The following is a 21,848-nucleotide window of genomic DNA, read 5'->3' as shown; positions in this document are numbered from 1 at the left end:
CGTAACAAAGGAACCTTTTTCTAATTGCATGTTGATTGCAGTGTCTTAATCCAAATTCACATTTTCACAATTGCCTTTTTCATTTTTTATTCCTATTTCAGACAGTGAGGAGTGTTACTGTGTAAAGAGAATTTTCTCTGGTGGGGACCAAAGTTTTGCACACTACTTTTATCCACAGGTAACAGATTAAATATATTTTGGTTCCAGAGTCTGTCAAAGACAAATTTTAGTTTTTGAGATGTGTTCTGGAAGACTTTCATACTGAAGGTGCCTGACTGCATTGTAAAGTTCATGAGAGTAGGGCAGAAGCACAAGACACCAAGTCAATTTAGTAGTTGGAGGACTTGGATCCAGTTACTGAGTGTTAGTTGTTAGTAAGCTCTTTTTGGCATAAGCTTTCTTCCTTCCCTTAAGGAAAACGTGACTGAATATTTGAGTTTTTCACCCCTGCCCAGTTGCTCTACATCCCTGCTTCTGACTGCAGCTTTGCTGGCTTCTGCTCTGTAGCCATTTCTTGCATCATACCACAACGATGAGGAAACAAAAGGAGCTTTTTGCTAACAGTCACAGGTGGCGACATAGTTAGTTATGTACTGGTTTTATAGTAGTCTTAAAACTTAAATTTTAAAAGAACAAGAACTGATCTGTTGAAATTGTCATACAGAAGTCTGGAAAGACCTTACAGTAAAAAAGGCAATTTGAGAGCGTCATGGAAAGGAAACGCTATTAGAGGATGAGTTGAAAGGAAAAAACACAATGAAGATATATGGGGCAGTTTCCAGTGTAGCCTGGCAGATATTAGACCAGAGGGATTAATGAAGCACCAAGAGTTGAGTGTGTGGGGTGAAAACTAATTTGGACACAAAGGAAAACAGATTTTGGTGGGAAACATGTTTGTTGTCAAGAAAAACCGAGTACAGGTCAAGTTTACAGCAGCCCTTTGTTCCCACAGGCTGTTCTGGTTGTACAGAATCAACAATTTTTCAAGGTTGTGGGGTTTTTTGGTTTTAAATTCTGATTGGGTTGTGGTAACTATTGCTGTATTTGAGAGAAGCTTGTTTAGCAGGTAGTAGACTGGAAAAATTACTGATAATATAGTCTCAAAACTTCTCTATTAAAACTCCTGTCTTAAAAACTTTTCATGTGCAATTTTCATAATTACTGAAGTAGACTCTGACTGACTAATTGAGGTGAAGCAGAGACTGCATGAATGCAGTTATTGTGACTTGTTCTGTACAAAAATTGTTAGCAATAGATGAACTTTGATGCTGCAAACATATCCCTTTTAGTACTCCTTGGTTTGTTAATTTATATTGAATTCTTTCAAAGTTACGTGAGTGCTGTAGTTTGGGACTCGAGTATCGTTGCCAGGTGAGGGGTCGCAGCCAAAATCTGTTTGTTTTCTCTAGTTGGTTTAAGAGCAGCTCAGCTCCCTGAGTTGTTCCATCATGATTTCAAATGACACTTGGGCTGGATGCAAGAGAAATGGGATTTCTCATCCTGATCCTCTAGGACTTGGATTAGAAGCACTGGTTTTTGGCAACAGCTAGTCATCATGATGCTGAGTCAGCTATGTTGTCAGACTGCACCCACAGGAGAAATATGTTTCCTTTCACTAGTTTAACCTTAATTTTGATGTTCTTTGCCATTTCTTTCTGAACCAATGCCCCTGCTGAAAACAGTCGTCTTGGTTCTGTTCCTCTTTACTCTTGGAGATCTTACTGGAATTCATTTGGTATGAGAAGCAGATCAGAATGCTTCTGGCTCATCTGATGATGCGCGGAATGTTCAGAGAAACACGGTTTATTCTCGGAGGATTCTGATGGAGGTTGGGTGGGGGAACAGCTGTCCGAAAAATTGTATGGCTCCTTCTCTGCATGCTCATAGCTTGGTAGGGAGCTAAATGGCTCGTAGTGACTTGGGAGAGGAGATACTTACTACTCTTGTCTAAAGCTTGCTTAGTGTTCATCATAAAGAAAAGTACTACAGTGTGTTTAGGGAGTTCACCATTAAGTGTGAATTGACACGCTAATTTATGTTTTGAATGTATTCTCCACTGTCATAGTGAATACAGAACTGCTGGAAGATCCTTGAGTTTATATCGTGGTAATAGTCTGAGTAGGCAAATTTGTCAGTCAATGAAGAGAAAGAGCTCAACCATAGGATTGATTTTTTTTTTTTTTTTAATTATTTTTTTTCTTCCAGAAATTGATTTTGTGTGCTTGATTCTTTATGCTTTCTTTAAAATTTAGAACATGGTGCCACCAGATGATTTTAGGTATCCTGACTTCTTGAAGCAGATCTGGACTGTGAATGAAACATTTATTCAAAGATTGCTGACTTTCCCATCTGGAAGACTTCCTGTAGAGATAGCTAAGTAAGTGCTGCTGAGGAAAGAAGTTGTCTTTCGTAATTTTACTTTTGAATGGGACATTAATGGGGTGTTATACACACATAGGAAAGCTGGTTTTAATTACTGATGTAATTAGGTGCGCAGCTTTTGCTGTACTTTCATTGTCGTGCTTGTCAGGTAGTTTAGATCCTTTAGTCTGTCATCTCTGTCACAGTTTAAATGATTATACAAGATTAGTATCTAGTTGCACGTTGAAGAACAACAGTAAAGTTTTAGAAATATATGTAAAGGAACATAAGAACAACTCAGAGATTACTGCTTTTACTTAAGGGAGGATACAAAGAAGTTAGAAACAAATTGCAAGACTTACTTTGATTTGAGCTGTCTTAAGCACTAAGTGTTGAATGGAAGTTTTGTCTAGTGTTGTTTAGTCATAAAAAAGGCATAGAGTTCCATCTCAAATTAAATACATGGGTTTTTATTGCAAATGCTAATGTATAAAAAGAAAACAAAGCAAATGTAACTTACTTCATGTGAACAATTTCAGTGAAATTGATGGAACGTTCTCCTCAGCCGGGTGTCTGAACGGGAGCTTTTTGGCTTTGAGGTATGTAGCCAGGCTTCTAAACAAGCATTGCTGCAAGCAGAATTACTGGTACCTGCCTTCCTAGTGTCTCCTGTTTCAACTGTAACACCTTCTGGGTATTTCCTTGTCTTACTGTTACTGCAGTACCCGCAGTTTAGCCTCCTAGCTCTTGCGCTGCCGTGTGGTTTGTCAGCTGGCCCAAATGCAGCATGACTTCTGCCGCTCTTTGGAAGTGCGTGCTGCCTGGCTGCTACTGTGTAAGCCAGCAAAACTCGCTATTTCTCAACCACAGGCTGTGTATAATTCAAGGGGAACATATTGCACAGGCTGGTTTAGATCCTAGTGGGTTTGCATGATTGTCTTGCAGTCAGTGTTTTTTCTTCAGTTGCTTCAAAGGCCGTATAAGAAATGCAAGTCTGATACTGTGATCTTCCACGTTTTAATTCTTTAGTTAATAAGGCTAAAAATTCAAGGTGGAAAAAAATCCCCAAGTTGCCGAGAATACAGGATTCAGTCTCTCTCTCTCTCTAATTTTTTCTTTCTACAGCAATGATGACCATTACAAAACTAGCACTAGATTCTCAGGGGTTGATATGAATGCTGCTAGACTACTGTTTCACAAACTTATACAGCCTGACCACACTCATATATCACAACAGGTTTGTGCTGCGTTTTGTCCTTATGTTTGGGATTATCTTCCTCTGTCCAGAAATAGCATTGTTACGCTTGCTCAGACTCTTCTAATAACTTTCTTTACTCTATAATAGATCAGCTGCAAATATGTAAAATGGTATTATGACAATTAGGTAATGTGTCAGAGTGTTGTATTTTAATATTTCATGTATTATCTTTTTAAAATGTATAACAGTCTAAATTAAACCCAGTGTTTGTTTTCTAGGTTATCTAGGTGGGCATTTGATTAAATTCACAACTGCAGTAAAATAAACAGAATTTTATGATGTGCTGTAGGTGGCAGCTAGTTTGGAAAAGAATCTGATTCCCAAATTGACCAGCTCCTTACCAGATGTTGAAGCTTTGAGACTGTATCTCACTCTACCAGAGTGCCCACTGATGAGTGATGCAAACAACTTCACGACGTTAGCTATTCCTTTTGGAACAGCTATTCTAAACCTAGAGAAAGCTCCTTTGAAAGTTCTTGGTAAGAAACCGAATTCCTTACTGTTAAAACTAAGTATCTCCAGATGAAAATGTACAGAAATTCCATTGGTGAAGACATGGTTTCAGCAGCACTTGCTATGTATTTACTGTTCTGTAGGAGATTTCCCAGTGAGAAAGTGAAGGGTTAGTGTTGCTTGATGCATAAGCAAACATTCTTTTGCTTCTGCGTGAGTTAACTGGCCATCCGTATGAATTCATCTGGTATTGTGATTTTTGGACTGATTCCATTTGAGAGGAATTAAACTGTGTAGTTCAGTGTATTTGATACGTGTCTGTTGAGGCCAGGCACTGAGCGCTCACAGATGCTCTCTTGCCCCTCTCCCTCTCCAAAGGGAATGAGGCAGAGAGACTTCTGAATTGGAAAAGAAAGCTAAACAGCTTTAATAAAACAATAACAGGACTGATAAGGGAGTAATGAAAATAATAAACTATATACAAGTACATACAGACCCGATATTGAATCCGACTGCCCCCCCCGACAGCAGTCCCCAGTGGTGCCGCAGAGCTGGCAGCACTAGGGCAGCCCTGGGCTCAGTGGCAGAGGGAAAGGGGCACAGGAGCTGGATTTTGGGAACACAGAATCACAATCAAAGGCAAAAGGTCTGACGGAGCCCTCCTTGGACACCGCCCACTGAAGAAGAGACCTTAACCCCTGTGATCCCTCACTTTATCCCGAATATGGCGTACGTGGAGTGCAATACCTTGTTGGTCACCTGTCCGGTCTGTTCCTCAACCGTTACCTCCCTTTTACTTCCCGACACCCCCAGTGTGGCACACAAGATCCAGCTGTGACCTCGGTCACTACAGGAGCAAGTGTCAGCCAGAGCCTTTTGCATCCCCAGCCCTGGCAGTCCCTGCAAACACGGGGCGGTGTCACTGCCAGCAGCCGGCACCGGCCGCACCAGCACGCTGCTGGCTTCAGTAAGTGCCGCCTCTCAGAAGAGGCCGAGCTGGAAAGTAAAATCACTGAACAGAATTAGGTATGTTTAGCCCAAACCAGGACAGTGTCTTCACAGTTTTTAAAGTGAAAATTATATTCTCAGATAGCTAACAAGCTCTAACCAATTTACAGAAGTGTTGCAGAGCAGATGTTAAATTGTCTTTGTTTTAACTGCAGCAGCTGTTTTGTTGCTTCTGAGCAGTTTGTGTTTTCTCACTGATCCTGAGATGTGGTCTTCAAATATGCAGCTGAGAATTCCGTTTTTTTAACTCCCTTACACCTTCTTATTGTGACTCCTGTCACCTGAAACTCAGCTTAAAGAATTGAGGTTTCAGAATATTTCTTTTGTAGTTGGTATCTTTCTGAGAGAGTACTTTCTTCTTCCTCTTTTTTTTTTTTTTTTTTTGCCTTGTAACCCGTCTCTTGTGTTTTTCAGTAGTTTTTGGTGAGAGTAAAGAGCTTGCAAGGTGTAAGGAAAATCCAGCTGATAGTTTCTTAGACCTGTAGATCCTTTTCCATCCTTTACCATTGCTTCAGGTCCGCTTGTTTAAGTTAAGGTTTTGGGACTTGAGCCATCTGTTTTATGTCAAATATTGTTTTGTACTCTGGGTACTCTGGGTACTCTGGACTTAAAGAGTAGGTGTATAACCATAAAGCATTTGAATAGAGAAAAAGTAGTTTGCTGTTCAAAAGTCTGTGCCCCTCCAACTGTGTTAAACTTTTAGGGTTTTTTTAAGAGTCTTTGGCAACTGCCAAGTATCCTTTCTTGCAAAACACTTTTTTAGTAAGAAGGGTAGCATAATGTAATGTTGTAGGGCAAGTACTAAGTTCATGTGTTCGCTGTTTATTGGCAGAAAACTGGTGGTCTGTACTTGAACCTCCGTTGTTCCTCAAGATAGTTGAGCTCTACAAGGATGTAGTAGTCCACCTTTTGAAGTTGTGCAAGATTGGCGTTCCAGCTTCTGAAAGAAGAATACTTACGAATTTTCTACACACGGCTTTCAGAGTTCTGGAAATACTCCATAGAGTATGTTTACATCAGTTTTAATCAATTATTTACCCGTTTGGGTTTGCCAGCATCTGCGTGCTCTGTAGTTGTTAACAGAAGTTCAATTACTAGGGAGTTTTAAATGTTTAGACTTCCGTCTACAGAGGGGTCTGTAGTTGTTCATCTGGACCCACAAACCATTGGAATTCTGGATTCCAATCTGACATGGTGATGGAATTACCAGTTTTCTTGGGAACACAAACCGACCCAGTCAGTTGAATCTGTGAGGGTGTGTTAGAGTTGCATCGTAAGCTTGAAATGATAGCAAATAAGATCACAGATGGGGAAATAAGAACAGGCTGTGCTTTGAACAAGAAAGTGCTGCACAGTTTTACCAAGACAAACATTTATTTTCTTATTTGTTTATTCAGTTTGTTAGTATTGTAACTCATGAAAACTAATGAATTTATGAACTTTGAGGAAAAATAGCCCAAATCATTTGGGGACACCAGACTGCACATTATGAACATTACCTAATTTCTGTTCAGGTTTTTCCTCCCACCCTCTACTTTTTTTTCCCCTCTATAGTTTATTCTGGTCCTATGGCATTATAGCATTTTGTATTTATATGCTTAAATAATGTCCTAGGCACTTCTTAAGGTGCTGATCAAGTACTGTCTTTGTCTAGCAAAATGGGCACGGGTGTCTAAATTGGACCTTTTGTGCTACATGTACCAGCCCTCCGGCCCAGGATCTCAGAAGTAATGGAGAAGATTTCTTCTTTGAAAGTTGAAATTTCTATGCTGTGATTTGCTCAGCGCTTCTTTATTTGTTATGGAGACCATCAAATTAAGGCTGAGAATAAGACTGTTCAGGAACTATCTTGTGTTAGAAGCGCAAGATGTCCTTTGCAGATTCCCATATGGAAGGCTGCTGGTATAGAATAAATTACTGTTTTGCTGCCCTTAGGATGTCTGTCACTGCTCAGGCTTGCAGTGGCTGTAAGTCTTAACAGCTGAAGTTGATCTTACAATCTTAAAGCCTCGTGGGTACATGTAGAATTGTAATGTGGCTCTCCTAAGTTCCCTTGATTTTTTGTTTATTTGTTGGGGTTTTTTAATCTCAGCTTTGCCTAATATGTAGAAATAGTTAAATTTGTATCTACAATGCTGCGCAACTTTATATTGCTATATTCTTAGTAATCCGCTGATGTGGACTAAAGAGGTAAAAATGCGGTGACATGTCTGGGGTATCTCACAGATTTAGCATCTGGTGATTTGAGACGAGGGGATGATGGGTGAGACATTTGAGAAAAGTAGGCTTAGATTATCTGGTTGTAAAGACAGGGATGTTGCTGTTGTGGCAGATTATTTTTTTTAGTAGCTGGATAGCTGTGCCTGATATATCAAATGCTTGGAAAACATGGAAGATGTTCTTTTGAAAATTTTCATACAAAGTACTGATAAAAAATTAAATTTCACTACTTTAGGTAAATGAAAGAGGACAAGTTATACAGTATGACAGATTTTACATTCATGAAATACAAGATTTGATAGATATCAGAAATGACTATGTCAGCTGGGTCCAGCAGCAGGTGTTTGGAATGGTAAGTTGTGCTGGGTTTTGTTTGGGTTTTTGTGGTTCCCCCCCCCCTGCCGTGTTTTGTTTTGCTTTTGCCCCTTTAAAGAAGCCTATAGGTTCTCTAAATATGGACATGTACCTTTTCATAAAAGTATCTTTGCAGATCACTGAGACTCCTCTTATGTCAAGTGTTAGCTAAGGAAGAATTGTTGAAAAGGTGTGCTTCTTGTTAGGGTATCATTCTTAAGACTGACACTGCTCAACATATCAATCCACCCACTGAAAAGTAGTTTTGGATGCTGTCATTTGAGACTTGCCACGTCAAAAAAACTTTGGAAAGTGGTAATTTGTGATAGGAAACCATCCAGAATGACCTGAATTGCTATGTAAGGTAACTCAATCAACAAGAAAGCTGAAACTGCCTGGGAAAATAAAGTGCAGAAGCATAACAGAGAGCTACAGGGGACAGCTAACTAGCACAGTTTTCTACTTTGAGTATAGCAACAAGAACTGAGATAATTAATTTCTGGATCTGTAAACGGAAGAGTGGTAAGTGGGAGTCAGTTAATGACTGTGCAGAGGATTAGTTAGTTGGATAGGATTTTGCCACACAGATGTTTGACTTACTCTTTGAAAGAATATTGAGTAAGGTAATATCCTTCCTCTAGCCACCTAAATTTAATTTTTTTGCAGCAGTACCTTGAAGGTCCCAAGCATGGGACACCTACTTGTGCTGTATTTTATGAATACAAAACAAGTGATGGCGTCCACCAAAGAAATAAAATCACAATGTAAAATAACAACAGCAGGGAGGTTGGGGAGTGTGAGGAAATAATGAGTCGATGCTGGCAGTCATGACAAACATTTGTTTCAGCCAAGTTTGCCTGAAAATAATAATGGGGGTGTGATGTTGGCTGCTGCTGGTAGCTCAGAGGGGTGCGCTGCTGGGGTAGATAAAGAAGCTGGGGATAAGCACCACAGGGCCTTGGGATGAGAGACAGGTTAGACATTTGGAACAGAGCAGGGTGTGCCAGGGAAAGGTGCAGAAGTGGAATTGAAAGTACCATGAGCTTTGCAACTATGCCTTAAACGGATGTGTCATGATCAGAGAAGAAAATACTTAATATAGGAAAATGAGAGCTGGAAAATAGTTTTGTAATTCAAGCTGTAAGCTCCATTTGTTAATTAAATCAGAAGACGGAGCAGAAACTTGGCGTTACTGAGAAAATACTAGGTGCTGGATTTCCCTTTCGTCATTATTTTGACATGTATTTGTGCAATTTCAAGTTCAGCAGAAAAAGTTACTGTGATTTATTCTAGGACTAAAAGAAATTCCATAGTCTTAGTCTGATCTTCTTCATGAGTAGTTTTGATGGCCTTTTCCCACCTTCATATCCGTTAGTTTTCCTAGGGGAAAACGTAGAATAAAAGAGAATCTCAGACATATTCAGAGTACTCTTGGAGGGAAACTTGGAAGGAAAAAACTTCTGGTCTTTCAACAACAGAAAAATGAGTGGGGAAAAGCTGAAGGTGCTAAATAATGAACTGTTCAAGTTGATTTGAAGAGGTGTTGCTGAAATACAACTTAAAGGAGTAGAGAAAAAACATTTGAATTAGGAATAAATAACGGCAGATATAGTAGGAGTACAAAATTGCATAAATCTCCTTGTGACAAATCTGATGTTTCTTGTAGGAATTAGAGATACCGATAGGAAGCCAAGTATAGTGGCCATCACTCTCTGTGAGCCGTGGATATCTCAATATTTGATTTCTGAGTCTTTTATATACAAACTTAAAACCTATTAGTTTGTCATTAGCTTTTATTCTTTTCCTGTTTTCTGCCTACCAGGTGGAAACAAACTTAGCTTTCAGCGGAGGATAAGGAGGGTAACATAGCACCAGATGGATAACTTAGTTTCTTAACAAAGTCAGTGTAGCTCGTTGTGGAAGTCTCCACACAGTCCCAGCCATATGGATTGTCTGTCGCCAATTTTAACAGTCAGTGGCTTTTCTAAGGTTGTACTTTATCAGAGATCTAAATGTTTCTTGAGACTTAATGATGGGGTTCTGTTGTATTTTTGATTTTTTTACTCGTTAAAAATGTTTTGCCTTTAATTTGACTTGCTACAGTCATTTGGGAATGAAAATACATAGGTAAAGGTAGGTGTCATCCTGTAGTATCTGGAAGTAGACATTTAAAATAGTTTGAGTTTTGCATCCAAAAAAATGTGCTACTTCAGTGGTCCTTTTAAAAAAGACTGATGTGTAGGATGTCGAAAGGTTGTATTTGGTAGATTAATTGCAATGTTTATGGTTGGTATTTTTTTTCACAGTAAACATTTTGTTGGGGGGGGAGCTGTAGATAGATATTTTTGATTCTACATCAGAGACGAATAATTAATGCAGACACTAATGCTGCTTTTTCATCTTAATTATTGCTGCCTTTGTGCAAATGCTGTCATAGGATGTCAACCATGGATTAACTGAGGTAAGATTGGTTGCAATCTGATTTCTTTTGCAGAGTGTAAAGAAATCAGACATCTGAATGTCAAGGATTGTCTGATGTGTTCTTTTGGGTGCAAAGCCTTGTTAGCCTGGCTGTAATCTGAAAAGATTTTTGTGGGCCAAAAATAAGTAATTTTTTTAATTGCCAATTCAGAGCAGCATTTGAAAACAAGGACTACTTTGATAATACCTGCTTGCTGTAAGAAGTTCTGAAATTAAAATATATTAGGAGAGAGAGTGGTGTTTGTGTGTGGTTTTTTGTTTTGTTGTTGGTTGTTTTGTTTGTTTTTCTGAAATACTAAACAATTGAAAATCTACCTTATTTTCCTGAATGCTTTCCTCTTACACTGATAAGTAAAGATTTCTTTCTCTTCCCAGTAAAATAGATGTATTAAATAAGTAATATTGCAATGGCTTCTCTAACCATGATTGTAGGTTTTAAACGAGCAGTGCTATAACATGATTCTTTTCATTCTAGTTAACAGATATTCCTGTTACAATATGCACATACCCATTTGTGTTTGATGCCCAAGCAAAGACAACTCTCCTACAAACAGATGCAGTCATACAGATGCAGGTGAGAGTCTCAGGTTTTATTGTTATGAATTTTCCTTTTTTCTTTTTTTTTTTTTTTTTTGTTCGTAGTTGAGGGTCTTGGCAGTTGCTGTTGATATTGGTTTTTGTAGGGTTTTTGTTTTCTGCTCTGTTTTTTTAAACATAAGAACCGCCTGAATATCTCGTACACACCAGATTTCTCATCTCATCCATCATACCACCTTGAAAATGCTGTTAAACTCTCAAGTGTGATCGGTGTCTGCAGGGCAGTAGGAAAGAAGCTTATCTGGGATAGTGGCAGTAGGTTCCCTGATCTTGCAGTTTGCACTAGTTTTTGGCTCTTTTCCCGTTAAATGCAATTCTGTGTTACTCCTAATTTGTTCAATTCGGTTTTAATTGGAGACTTTCCTAGATATTGTGTACTTGATACATCTGGTCAATGTTTGGAATATTATGCATACATAAAATCCGTGCGGTTGCTGTAAGGGTATAATAAATTATATTCTTAAAGGAAAGGAAGAATGAAGGGAGGCTGCTGCAAAAGTAACAGCAAGTAAGAGCACTAGCTCCCCCTGATGTTTATGATCTTTAACATAAGTTATTGTTCTGAGTGAAATGAAACGAAAGAGATAAGCCATGCTCAGGTAGTGGGCTCATGGTGAACAATACCAGCTTGCTTCTGTAGTTCATAATTAATATATTTTCTTAGGCCTTTAAAAATATATGCATACAGTGAGTATGAACATTTGATGAATTCAGGGAAATGTTCATGCTGAATGTTTCTATTAACAATAGTAAATAGTATTAAAACACTCAATTTTTCAAGAGTTCTCTGCCATATTCAGAGCATTCACAACAATATTTTGATTTTGAACAGTTGTAATGCAAAAATTATATTGAATAATGTAATGATTACATGAATAAAATAGATGACAAGTCAGTTTTAATTCTGTGAATTGTTTTTCGTGGGTGTTTTCATGCCAGGTTTAAATTAAACAGCTTACTTTTCATAGGTGAAGTACAGTATTTCTACTCACTTTTGTTACCCAAAGCAATCTGACAGGCATGTCAAAAACATTCAAAGCCTTCACTGAACATTAGCATTGATGAGGCTATGGGTCGAGGAAAAATAATTCCTGAGATAAACAGAGTATTTGGGCAAATTCAGTAGCTCTTTTAATAACTTTTCCCATTCGTGCCTTCTGCACTTCCTAAGACAGGACTGATGGACATGTAATGTTGACAGGAATCTTACGTTACTTACTGACTATCTCACTTTGTTGTTTTGGTTTTTTTTCCAGATGGCTGTTGATCAGGCTCACAGGCAGAATTTGTCTTCTCTCTTTCTGCCAGTATTTGAATCTGTCAACCCATGCCTGATATTAATGGTACGGAGAGACAATATTGTAGGAGACGCTGTGGAAGTCCTAAGGAAAACAAAGAACGTAGACTACAAGAAGCCACTCAAGGTATGATCGGTACATATTGCTCAAAGTGTCTCTGACGTGCAAGTGATTGAGAATATTTTTGGGCAGATCTTGTTTCACAATCTGTTACTACTTCAGGGCTGACTGAATTGTGTGTTTCAGGTTATTTTTGTAGGAGAGGAAGCAGTTGATGCTGGAGGTGTTCGCAAAGAATTTTTCTTGCTTATCATGAGGGAGTTGCTAGATCCCAAATATGGAATGTTCAGATATTATGAAGAGTCCAGGCTGATCTGGTTCTCTGATAAGGTAGGGTGCAATCTGTAGTCATTCATTTTCTTTTAGTGTACGATGTGTATATTAATAATAGATCAACATAGTAGTCTGTGCTGGTTTTATTTCAAGAGCAGAAGCTGGAGTAAGTATTCTCAAAAAATTTTTATTTTGGTCATTGCTAGGTCAAAACTTTCCCCTTGTTTCTTACCAGTGGTCCTTAACAGTTGTCTCCAAGCCAGACAAGTTTAGTAGGAAGAAGGGCCAGCCAGAGTAAACTGATTCCAAGAACTGAATTGGTAAAACAAGTTGGCACTCCGAGGGAGTTAATAGTGAACTCCTCCTCCCAAAAATTATTTTTTAAAAAACTGACATATATTTAAGCATTGAATAGTGCAGTAGCAAGTCTGACATAACTCCACTGACAAACCAGAACCTTAATGCAGTGCTTCTGGTGGTGTGTGTCACTTGTAACACAAAATGTGTTGTATTTCAGCTTTTAATTTCTTTACTTAAAAACCAATTCTCTTTCTTTGTATTTCAGTCTCTCTTAGCTGGTTAAAACTTTATTCTGTTTTCCTCAGTACATACATATTTAACGAAAATCTAAATGAAACTCAGATTATACTGCACTTTATGCTTTGTTCTAGACTCTGCAAGATTAAAGTAACTTTTTTATTTTAAACCATCTTGTCTGTTTTCTGTTCTTAGACCTTTGAAGACAGTGACTTGTTTCATTTGATTGGTGTTGTCTGTGGGCTAGCAATATATAATTTTACTATTGTAGACCTTCATTTCCCTTTGGCTTTGTACAAAAAGCTATTGAATAAGAAACCATCCCTGGATGATTTAAAAGAGCTGATGCCAGATGTCGGCAGGTAAGCAAGAAAGAAAAATGAACATCACTAGGAATTAATTTTTAATTCAACATTGCCCTTTATGAACATAAAGAAAATATGTTACTTTCACACTAACGATACAAAGAGCTCAGAGTACCTTGGAGTCATCATGTCATTTGAGAAAGGATACTTGCTGTTGTTAAACTCCTGCTTCTAAATGCTTGGTTTTAGTATTTGTCTTCTGGTTTATTGTCCTACAAGAATTTTAGGGGAAAATAATACTTGAAATTCAAATCCTTTTGAGTTTTAGCCATTAATTTTACCACCTATGTGTACATAGGTTTAGTTCTGAACAGCTTTAGACCATCAATAAAACGTTTTTGCTTATTTCAGGAACATACACGTGCCAAGTATCTGCCCTTGAGTAGGGATTTGAAAACCATTAGTGCGTAGAAAGCTCAAACGAGCAAAAGTGAATATTTGATTGCCTCACTGTTGTGAGTGCTTAAGTTTTCATAGATTCAAGGAGAAATCAAACAAGTTAATGGTCATTAAGTACTTACTGCCTCTGGTTTGGGAATCCCTTAGCTGAAGACCAGGATTTGAATCTTCTCTCTTCCAATTATTCTTCTTCTCTTATTCCAGAGATAGTCAAAAGGAAATAACACCACAAGCATTAGCAAAAGAATTGCTTGAGATTTTCCAGCACTGCACAAGGTGCAGGTCAATGAGCTAATAAACTAAGTAACAATAGGAAGATTCTAATTTTTTTTAATTATCAAAACATAAAGAATAATTCAGGAAAACAAGTTCATCATTCTTTCCACTGGTACAAGTACTTGGTAACTTATTTTGCAGGGGAATGCAACAATTACTGGACTATCCAGAGGATGACATAGAGGAAGCCTTTTGTCTTAATTTTACTGTAAGTTTTATATAGTGTTTGAAATATTTATTATCAAGTTCATATCATCTATTGTAACTGCCTCCGGGGTGTGTGAGCCAAAGTATCGGCTGGGGACTCCCATGAATTTTAGCATCTCTGTCTGCCATTCATGTGGCTGTTAACTAAGTGATGAGAGGTAGTGCTCTGTGCAGTAAAAAAGATTTATACTGTTTTTGTTTTAAATAGATCACTGTGGAAAATTTTGGTACAACGGAAATCAAAGAGCTCGTTCCTAATGGTGCTGACATTCCTGTAGTCAAACAAAATAGGTGAGTTTTGTGGGTTTCAGGGTAGTTCAGTGACGCTGCCTGCCTTGGGAGTGTAACTGAGCTGCTGTGAATATGCTTTGCTGAGCTGTTACACTGATGTCAGAAGCAAAACTGCTCCTGTTGTTTTTCCACGGTGTTCTTGTGTATTGTTAAAGTAGCTATTGTATTTAAGGATTTGTCTGCTGCAAAGAAACTATCTAATTATACTCAGAATGCTTAATGCCTCTCTTTGTCTTTGAATTTAAAAGTCTTTTGAAGCTCTTCGGAGTTTATTTTGACACCATGGTCTTCATTGTGTAAGATAAAAATGGTTGTGGTTCTGCGGGAAATTATATGTAGTTGGAATTTAGTGAGTAATGACGAAAGCTTCAACTGTGATGCCATCATGTGGCAACTATTTATATGCAAAATATTATTTCAGATAAATCTTCCATTTGTAGAGTGGATAAATTGATATTATCTAGTGTTACTGTCAGAAGAGTGTGTTCTGCTCCTAGAGAACAGGCAGAATGTATGTCGTGGTGCTCCTGTCCCTTTTTGCAGGATACTGCCATTTTCCTATTTCTTTCTATTCCTCTCATGCGTTCCTGTCTGGTCTTTGGTCCTCCAGAGTTCTCCGTGCTTTTACTTCTCCCAGAGTAAAGGGAGAGTCAAATGGGAAGAGCATACTGAATGAGAGCAGAACATAGCTAGGCTGTGCGTGGTAGGAATGAGGAAGAAAATGTACCTCCAGGCATGTTGCTAGAGGGCAGATGTTTGAGGGAGCGTTTTCTGTAAATAGCTGGATCTGTCACAGAGGACAGAGTGGTGATAGAAGGTTCTGAGGCTGTCACAGCCACGTGCAGTGACAGAACCTCTCACAGTGGAGCGGGAGTTTCCGTATCCTCGCTCTTTGCACTCTTCTTTCTACTGCCTAGGACTCAGATGGCTGTTTGAAGTTTATTTCAATGTTTAGTGCAAATATGGTAATATTTTAAATGAAAAACAGAGCAGTGGGTTTGACTAGTTGGTTCGAGGACGCTGTGTGTAATCCCAGCCTTTAAGCTTGTTGCCATTAAGTCCAGTTCACTGCAATGCATACAAAGAAGAGAAATGTTTATAAAGCCTGAAATAAATAATGCTAAATGTCATTGTTTTTTCTGTTGCATGATACAGACTTTGTCTTAGGCAATGAGAAAATACATTTATGTGCATTTTCACTGAGTTTATCTCCAGTATGTAGCATAAAGCAGGGAATATAACATATTAAGATCCTTTTTGCTTGACTTTCTATTCTGTGTTCTTTACAGAAACAGCTACTGTTTTATTGGAGTGATGTGACTTTTTTTTTTCCTCTTAACATGATTGTTTTTTTTCTTCTTTGTACAGGCAAGATTTTGTAGATGCGTATGTAGATTACATCTTCAATAAATCTGTGGCTTCCTTATTCAGTGCATTCCATGCAGGCTTCCACAAAGTATGTGGAGGTAAAGTTCTTCAGCTCTTCCAGCCCAGCGAGTTGCAGGCAATGGTAATTGGGAACACAAATTATGACTGGAAAGAACTGGAGAAGGTAAGAGCCATCATTAGCTATTTGTTACGTATAGCTTTATTTCAAGTCACAAAAGCAAAATCTTCAAGTGTCCTTTTGAGCTCTGTTTTAATGTGACTTAAGACGTTGATTAGGTTGACTGCACGAGTGAGGAACCTTTTTAAAAAATGTCAGTGAGTGAAGACACTGAGTAGTTACTTACCTTCTTGCTTAGAGTTTTTCAGTCTGATTTCAGAAGGAAATCAGATGCGGTAGAAGAGAGAAGAAATAAAATCCACAGAACCAAAAGGTAGCTGTATACAATAGTACTACATGAGAAAGGGGAAAATCAACAAAATGCCACACAATTAATAAGACTAAATAGTCTTGAAGGCCTAAACTCACAGTGAGACTTTGCCAGGACTTCGTCGGGATTGAAAATGCCTCATAATACGGACATTGGTCCATCTAGTTGAAGTCGGGCTGAACAGTCGAAGAAGATTGACAAGGAAAACAGTGATATGTCTGTCGCTTGCAGTATCCATTTACACAAACCACGTGCATTCTGCTTTAATGTCAGATTAGCCTAATAGTTCTGTGTGTGAACAGTAACAATCTCCTGCTCGTTTCAGAATACGGAATACAAAGGAGAATACTGGGCAGAGCATCCTACGATTAAAATATTCTGGGAGGTTTTTCATGAGTTGTCTTTGGAGAAGAAAAAACAATTCTTGCGTAAGTATTTGAAACTACTTGCAGAAGTTGCTAAGTGAACAGGATCACTGGGATTTCAGGCTCTTGCTAGAAGAGGGCAGACGTAAGTATTTGTCTATAATGATGTGAATTATTTGGAAGAAAAAAAAAACGTAGTGGAAGAAATTGATTATCAGCTTGGTTCTGATTTTGCTGGGGTTGTCCTGAGTAATCATGGGTCATGGACAGTTAAAAGATCACAGTAGGCCAAAGCATCATTAAAAAAATAAAGAAACAAAAGAAAACCCAGACCCCAGAAAACCCCAACAGTCCAAACCGCTAATGTCATTTATCAGATGACTAGGAGTTTTTTTCTGTGTTTCAGCATAAGGTTTACATCCTCATTTTTTCGTTGCACGTAGATGGAATTTTGGAGTTACAACTGATTTTTTTTTTCCCCCTGAACATTTCCACTCCTACGAGTACCTTGACATATTTACAAAGTTATTGAAACTTTTTGTGAGTGAGCATTTGTTGAGAGTAGATCATAGATTGGTTTCCAGTTGAGATAAGTTTCTTATTGAACAAGCTAGTGCTGTGTATTTACAGGATGCTTGCTAAAGCTCAGTACAAGTGTAGCCAATGGATTCTAAATAACAAATTCTGATGCACGAAGAACCTTTTTTGTTGGTGGTGTTAAGGACTGTTGGGTGTCATATGCTGAAGTGAGATGTTTTCCTTTATGTATCACTTGTGTTGCAGTTATGTGCTCCCCCCTGTAAGCTGGAGATTGGGTTAAGTCATTGTTGCCTGTTTTTTAAACTCAGCAGAACAACTTTGGTGCGAAAAGTTAACGGTTGCGGAAGTAATTAAAAAATACAGTGATTAGAACTGCGTATACGACATACACGATGTCACTGTTACACTGCTTTCAAGACTCCATTGGTTTGTTTGTTTGTTTTTTCTTGGCAGTGTTTCTGACAGGCAGCGATCGTATTCCGATTCTGGGAATGAAGTGTCTTAAACTAGTCATCCAGCCAACCGGAGGCGGTGAAGGGTATCTTCCGGTAGCTCACACTTGCTTTAATCTTCTCGATCTTCCAAAATACACAGATAAAGAAACCCTAAAATCTAAGTTGATCCAGGCTATAGACCACTACGAAGGTTTCAGTTTAGTATAACTTCTGGAATGGGAGTTCTGTGTAACATGGGATCATTAAACTAACTTTTTGTGTCTTTCTTGTGGTAAATTGAGTGGATTAAATGGAGGAGTTGATAATATAACTGATTATTTGCGAAGCTGTTCAGTGGTACGGATATTCATGGGAGCCAAAAAACATTTACAAAAACGAGGAACTGTCTTAATACTTACCTTCCTGTACAGAACCATGTGGATTTTGCCATCTTACAAATAAAACCGAGAGTATTGTGAACGAGAATCAAGTTTCACTAACATGACTTAACATTTCACCTTACGCAAATGATTTGGCGTGTGAGTGCATGAGAGACTTGCTTAAGTTTTTCAAATCACTTAGTAAGAACGTTTAACTTTTTCCCTGATAAATTCACTTGGTAACTTTTCATTTTGTAAATAATGAATTTTTTGTGATAAAATAATTATGTTCCAATACCTGTATGGTTTCTATTGCTTGTAATTGAATATGAGCTTATTTTATGGCTTTTAACAAAAAAGTGACTACTCTGATTTCTGAAGATATATATTTTTCTGGTTTGTTTTAAGAACCTTAATAATTAAAGTGATTGTTTAAGAGACATTCATCTTCACAATGTACAATCTGTGAAGCGGTCGCTCAGTGCTGGTACAAAACTGCATACAATGGCGTTTTTAATATGCGGATGGACGAGCTGACTTAATACACTGTTTTACTTTTAAGGACTGATTCTCTAATTAAGTGGACACAAGTAAAAAAGAGGTTAATTTAGCACTTGAAACCTCTCCAGCCATGTGTCAAGAATGCAGTTTAAAAGAAAAAGATGCACCAGACAATTGCTGCCGACAAGAGGTTAAACGTTTATTTTTAAATGCTGAAAGCGTAGTTTATGGTTTTAATAGAATTTTCACTTTTTTCCAGATAAATGCATTTGAAATAACTCTTTAACACCCCCCCTCCCCTTTTCTTAAGATTTTATTTTTAGTATAATTGCCCTGAGACGATTGTGCTTAGCTGGACACTTTCGGATTTGACTTTCCTTCTCTGGTTAAATTCCAGATTTTGTGGTGTTAATGCATATGTGACTTGCAGCTGTGAAACAAATATTTATTTTTTTTAGATTTTTAAATGCAGTGAAAAAATTCAAGCTATAATAAAAGACTTGAATGAATACCTTTGTTGGTTGATGTGTATGGATGCTTGCATCGTGCATGTTTTCCGTTGGAGGACTGCCTCTGCGTGCGTTGAGTCGTCAGCACAGCTGGGATACGGAGACCTCGCCTGAAAAGCAGGGGAATTTGTGCATCGTAATAAATTGTATAACATGCAGCTCCTATGCCAGCAGTACTTGTGGGTAGAATACAGAGCAGTCACTACAGTTAAAATCATTCTTTTTCCTTAACACTGTGGTTTTACAGCTTTCTCATGCAGTGTAACCTCTAGTAATTTCTTTGTATGCAGCCCATTTCCCATCTTCTCCAACACTTGTTACTTGACTGGGAAATTCTCCCTCTTGTGAAAGGTGAGAAACCAACAAATACTAAAGCGGATTAATCTTAATATACATGGAAGAAGGAAAAGGAGAAAAGAGAAATTAAAAAACAAGTATTATATGTTCATTTTACCAGGTAATTTTAAAAGACTGTTTTTAAATTAGGAAACACCAGGGTTGCAAAGGCAATATTAAAAAATAAATATAAAAGATATTAAAAAATCTGGAAGTGGCTCTTGTAAAGCTGTCTTCTTCCTTTTTCCCTTATGTATTAATACATGATCAAGTGCTGGTTGGTGGTTTTTTTCTCCGTGGGACTCTTGCTTCCTTCCGTGTACACAGTTGATGGTGTTCACTGAATAACGGGGGGGATTTTATGTTCAGTTGTGCAGGTCCAAGTCTAATTTAGTGGGTATCATCTAAACCCAGCACTTTATATACATACTTAATTTCCCTGTGAGACTTAGATCTCTGATTTTTTTTCTGTATTAGATTTTTCTTCAGCAATCTGAAAGATTCATTAATCTGAAAGATGAATAATAGCCTTATTCTGTAGATGGGAGGGGTCTGAGACAGATTCCAAGCCATAGTGGCCAATCATTTGCCAATTTTTAGTGCCCAATTTAGGATATCCTAGAGATTTCTGATGTCCTTTATCTTTTTTAAAGCGCAGTTATTGGTGACTAAAACTGCTGTGGCAATTTACTTCATGTTGCTGCAAAAGATTCTCCAGCATCAGCCAGACATACCTCTTAACTCTCTTGGAACATCAGTGGACACCAGTAAGTGCTGGGAGGGTTGGGGGCGTTGGAGGGTTAGTTAAATGTGAGTCATCAGTTAAATGTCACGTTAAGAATTCACTGGCAGAGCGGGGAGGGCGCCCCTTTCCTTGCGATAGCATTCACCTGAGACTTCTTTCTGCAATTTTGGCCTCGGTTTTGTCCACCTCTGCAAGAAATGGAGTTGGGTCCTAGGGAACGTGACTGTATTTGCTCAGTGCTCCTGATTTATCTTACAGGTGTTAGCTCAGGCTGTGCAGTGAGACAGGTGCCCCGTTGCAAAGCAGACAGTGCCTACATAACAAGGTAAAATACTTCTGTGTAGTACTAGAACAATTACTAGTTGTTACTTTCTGTCAAATAATTAAGTACTTTCTGCTGCCAGTTAGTTGGGTGAACAGTTGTACCAGCCCTGTGAAGGCTCAAGCATTGCCTCTGGCTGTAAGGGGAACTGCTTGCTGTTTCTCGTAGCAAGTATCCTTTTGCATACAATATTTGATGCTGTGCGTCAAATGAGAAAGGGAGGAAAAGATCTCTGCTTTACTGAACTAGACATGGTGTTAACAGAGCCTTTCTCCATATTGAATTGCCAATTAATCAGGAAGGCTCACGTGCCACTTTTAAAATGATAATGGGAGTGACTGGGTGATGGTAGTAGTTTGGGCTTCAGTGAGAGCATGTTACAGTAATTAAGAATCTTCAAAGGGAGTATTTTAATTTGAGAATTAGATTAGCATTTTCATAAAGAATCAGAATCATCACTGGAGAATGGTAGATGCACGTCAAACTTGCATGCATCTCTGGGGTGGTTACTAAAGGAGAACTTGCCGCAGCAGCGTAGTGGTGTAGTGGATTTATCGCAGCCGCTGCCGGGGTGCCGGGCTGCAGGTGGAATGTGATGGAACGACACAGGCTCTTCCTCCACACTTAGAGCACAGGACAAACTGTCCCTCGTTTTCCATGGGAAAATCAAAGAATGCTGCTGCCTTGTGCCAGTGTAGAGCTGTGAAAGCAGGGAGCCCTGCTTAAGCGTAACGACTTGGCTCATTTGGCACGTTGTGGGTAATGTTACTGCTGAAGTTGTTATTAATGCAGAGCATCAAGCTGCTGTATTCCCTTCAAAAAAGTTTTTGTATGGTACTTTAAATGGATTTTAATTCATCATTCTGCTCTGCTGCAATAAACTTGATTTATCAGGAATAAATAAAGTTCAATCAAATACAAACTACTATAAATGAGAGCTTTTTAAATAAAGGCAGAATGAGGTTCTGCAGTTACGATAAACACAGAATAAAAGCCTTCTTTCAGTAATGCAGTTTTCAGCATGATAGACTGGTGTATAGTGGGCACCACAGGAATGGCTGTGTGGACTTCTTCTGAGGAGCAACCACAACGACGTAGCTGGGGAGCGTGTACAACTGTGCTAACTCTGGAGGCAGGGGGATAGGAAGAACAAAAGATTTATTTCCCTTGATGACAGTTCCCATTGCTTTCTTAATTAGTGGGTCAGCGTAGGGTTTGGGCAAAGTAATCATCAAGCTACTGTTTTTGTCTTTCTACGTGCTGTTCAGGTTTGTGTTGATCAGTTTGGAGCCATAACTTTAAAGGTCTTACCTAGACCTCAGAGAGCTTACAGTTCCCTCCATCCCTTGCCGTAGTCAGATCTATCCACTTTAGAGCCCCAGGCACTGTCCTGGTCTGCTTTCCTGAGCCCTTGTGCCGGGCAGAGCTCGTGTGTGCGGTGCTGGGGGATCCTTTTCGCTG

The 21,848-nt window shown here is 38.6% G+C and overlaps 1 protein-coding gene across 3 annotated transcripts in view; it reads left to right on the top strand.

Moving 5' to 3' along the window:
* HERC4 (HECT and RLD domain containing E3 ubiquitin protein ligase 4) overlaps nucleotides 1–17,978 on the top strand; it is a 29,966-nt gene extending 11,988 nt beyond the window's left edge. Inside the window, exons 8-24 of one of the 3 annotated variants that reach the window (XM_009864278.1) lie at nucleotides 102–178; nucleotides 2,253–2,377; nucleotides 2,901–2,960; nucleotides 3,487–3,598; nucleotides 3,909–4,098; nucleotides 5,913–6,085; nucleotides 7,536–7,652; nucleotides 10,092–10,115; nucleotides 10,611–10,709; nucleotides 11,989–12,156; nucleotides 12,277–12,420; nucleotides 13,096–13,262; nucleotides 14,082–14,148; nucleotides 14,356–14,438; nucleotides 15,807–15,990; nucleotides 16,581–16,683; nucleotides 17,614–17,978. In XM_009864278.1, coding sequence (XP_009862580.1) covers nucleotides 102–178; nucleotides 2,253–2,377; nucleotides 2,901–2,960; nucleotides 3,487–3,598; nucleotides 3,909–4,098; nucleotides 5,913–6,085; nucleotides 7,536–7,652; nucleotides 10,092–10,115; nucleotides 10,611–10,709; nucleotides 11,989–12,156; nucleotides 12,277–12,420; nucleotides 13,096–13,262; nucleotides 14,082–14,148; nucleotides 14,356–14,438; nucleotides 15,807–15,990; nucleotides 16,581–16,683; nucleotides 17,614–17,822 — 2,102 coding nt within the window. In that variant the 3' untranslated portion in view covers nucleotides 17,823–17,978. The remainder of the gene's footprint in view (nucleotides 1–101; nucleotides 179–2,252; nucleotides 2,378–2,900; nucleotides 2,961–3,486; nucleotides 3,599–3,908; nucleotides 4,099–5,912; nucleotides 6,086–7,535; nucleotides 7,653–10,091; nucleotides 10,116–10,610; nucleotides 10,710–11,988; nucleotides 12,157–12,276; nucleotides 12,421–13,095; nucleotides 13,263–14,081; nucleotides 14,149–14,355; nucleotides 14,439–15,806; nucleotides 15,991–16,580; nucleotides 16,684–17,613) is intronic. The other 2 variants (XM_009864279.1, XM_009864281.1) reach the window with 2 other exon arrangements.
* The last annotated feature ends 3,870 nt before the right edge of the window (nucleotides 17,979–21,848 follow it).

Source organism: Apaloderma vittatum, unplaced genomic scaffold (genome assembly GCF_000703405.1).
Source record: "Apaloderma vittatum isolate BGI_N311 unplaced genomic scaffold, ASM70340v1 scaffold34532, whole genome shotgun sequence".
Classification (NCBI taxonomy): domain Eukaryota; kingdom Metazoa; phylum Chordata; class Aves; order Trogoniformes; family Trogonidae; genus Apaloderma; species Apaloderma vittatum.
The sequence above is the reverse complement of the archived record's forward strand: the minus strand, read 5'-3'. Positions and strand labels throughout refer to the sequence as shown.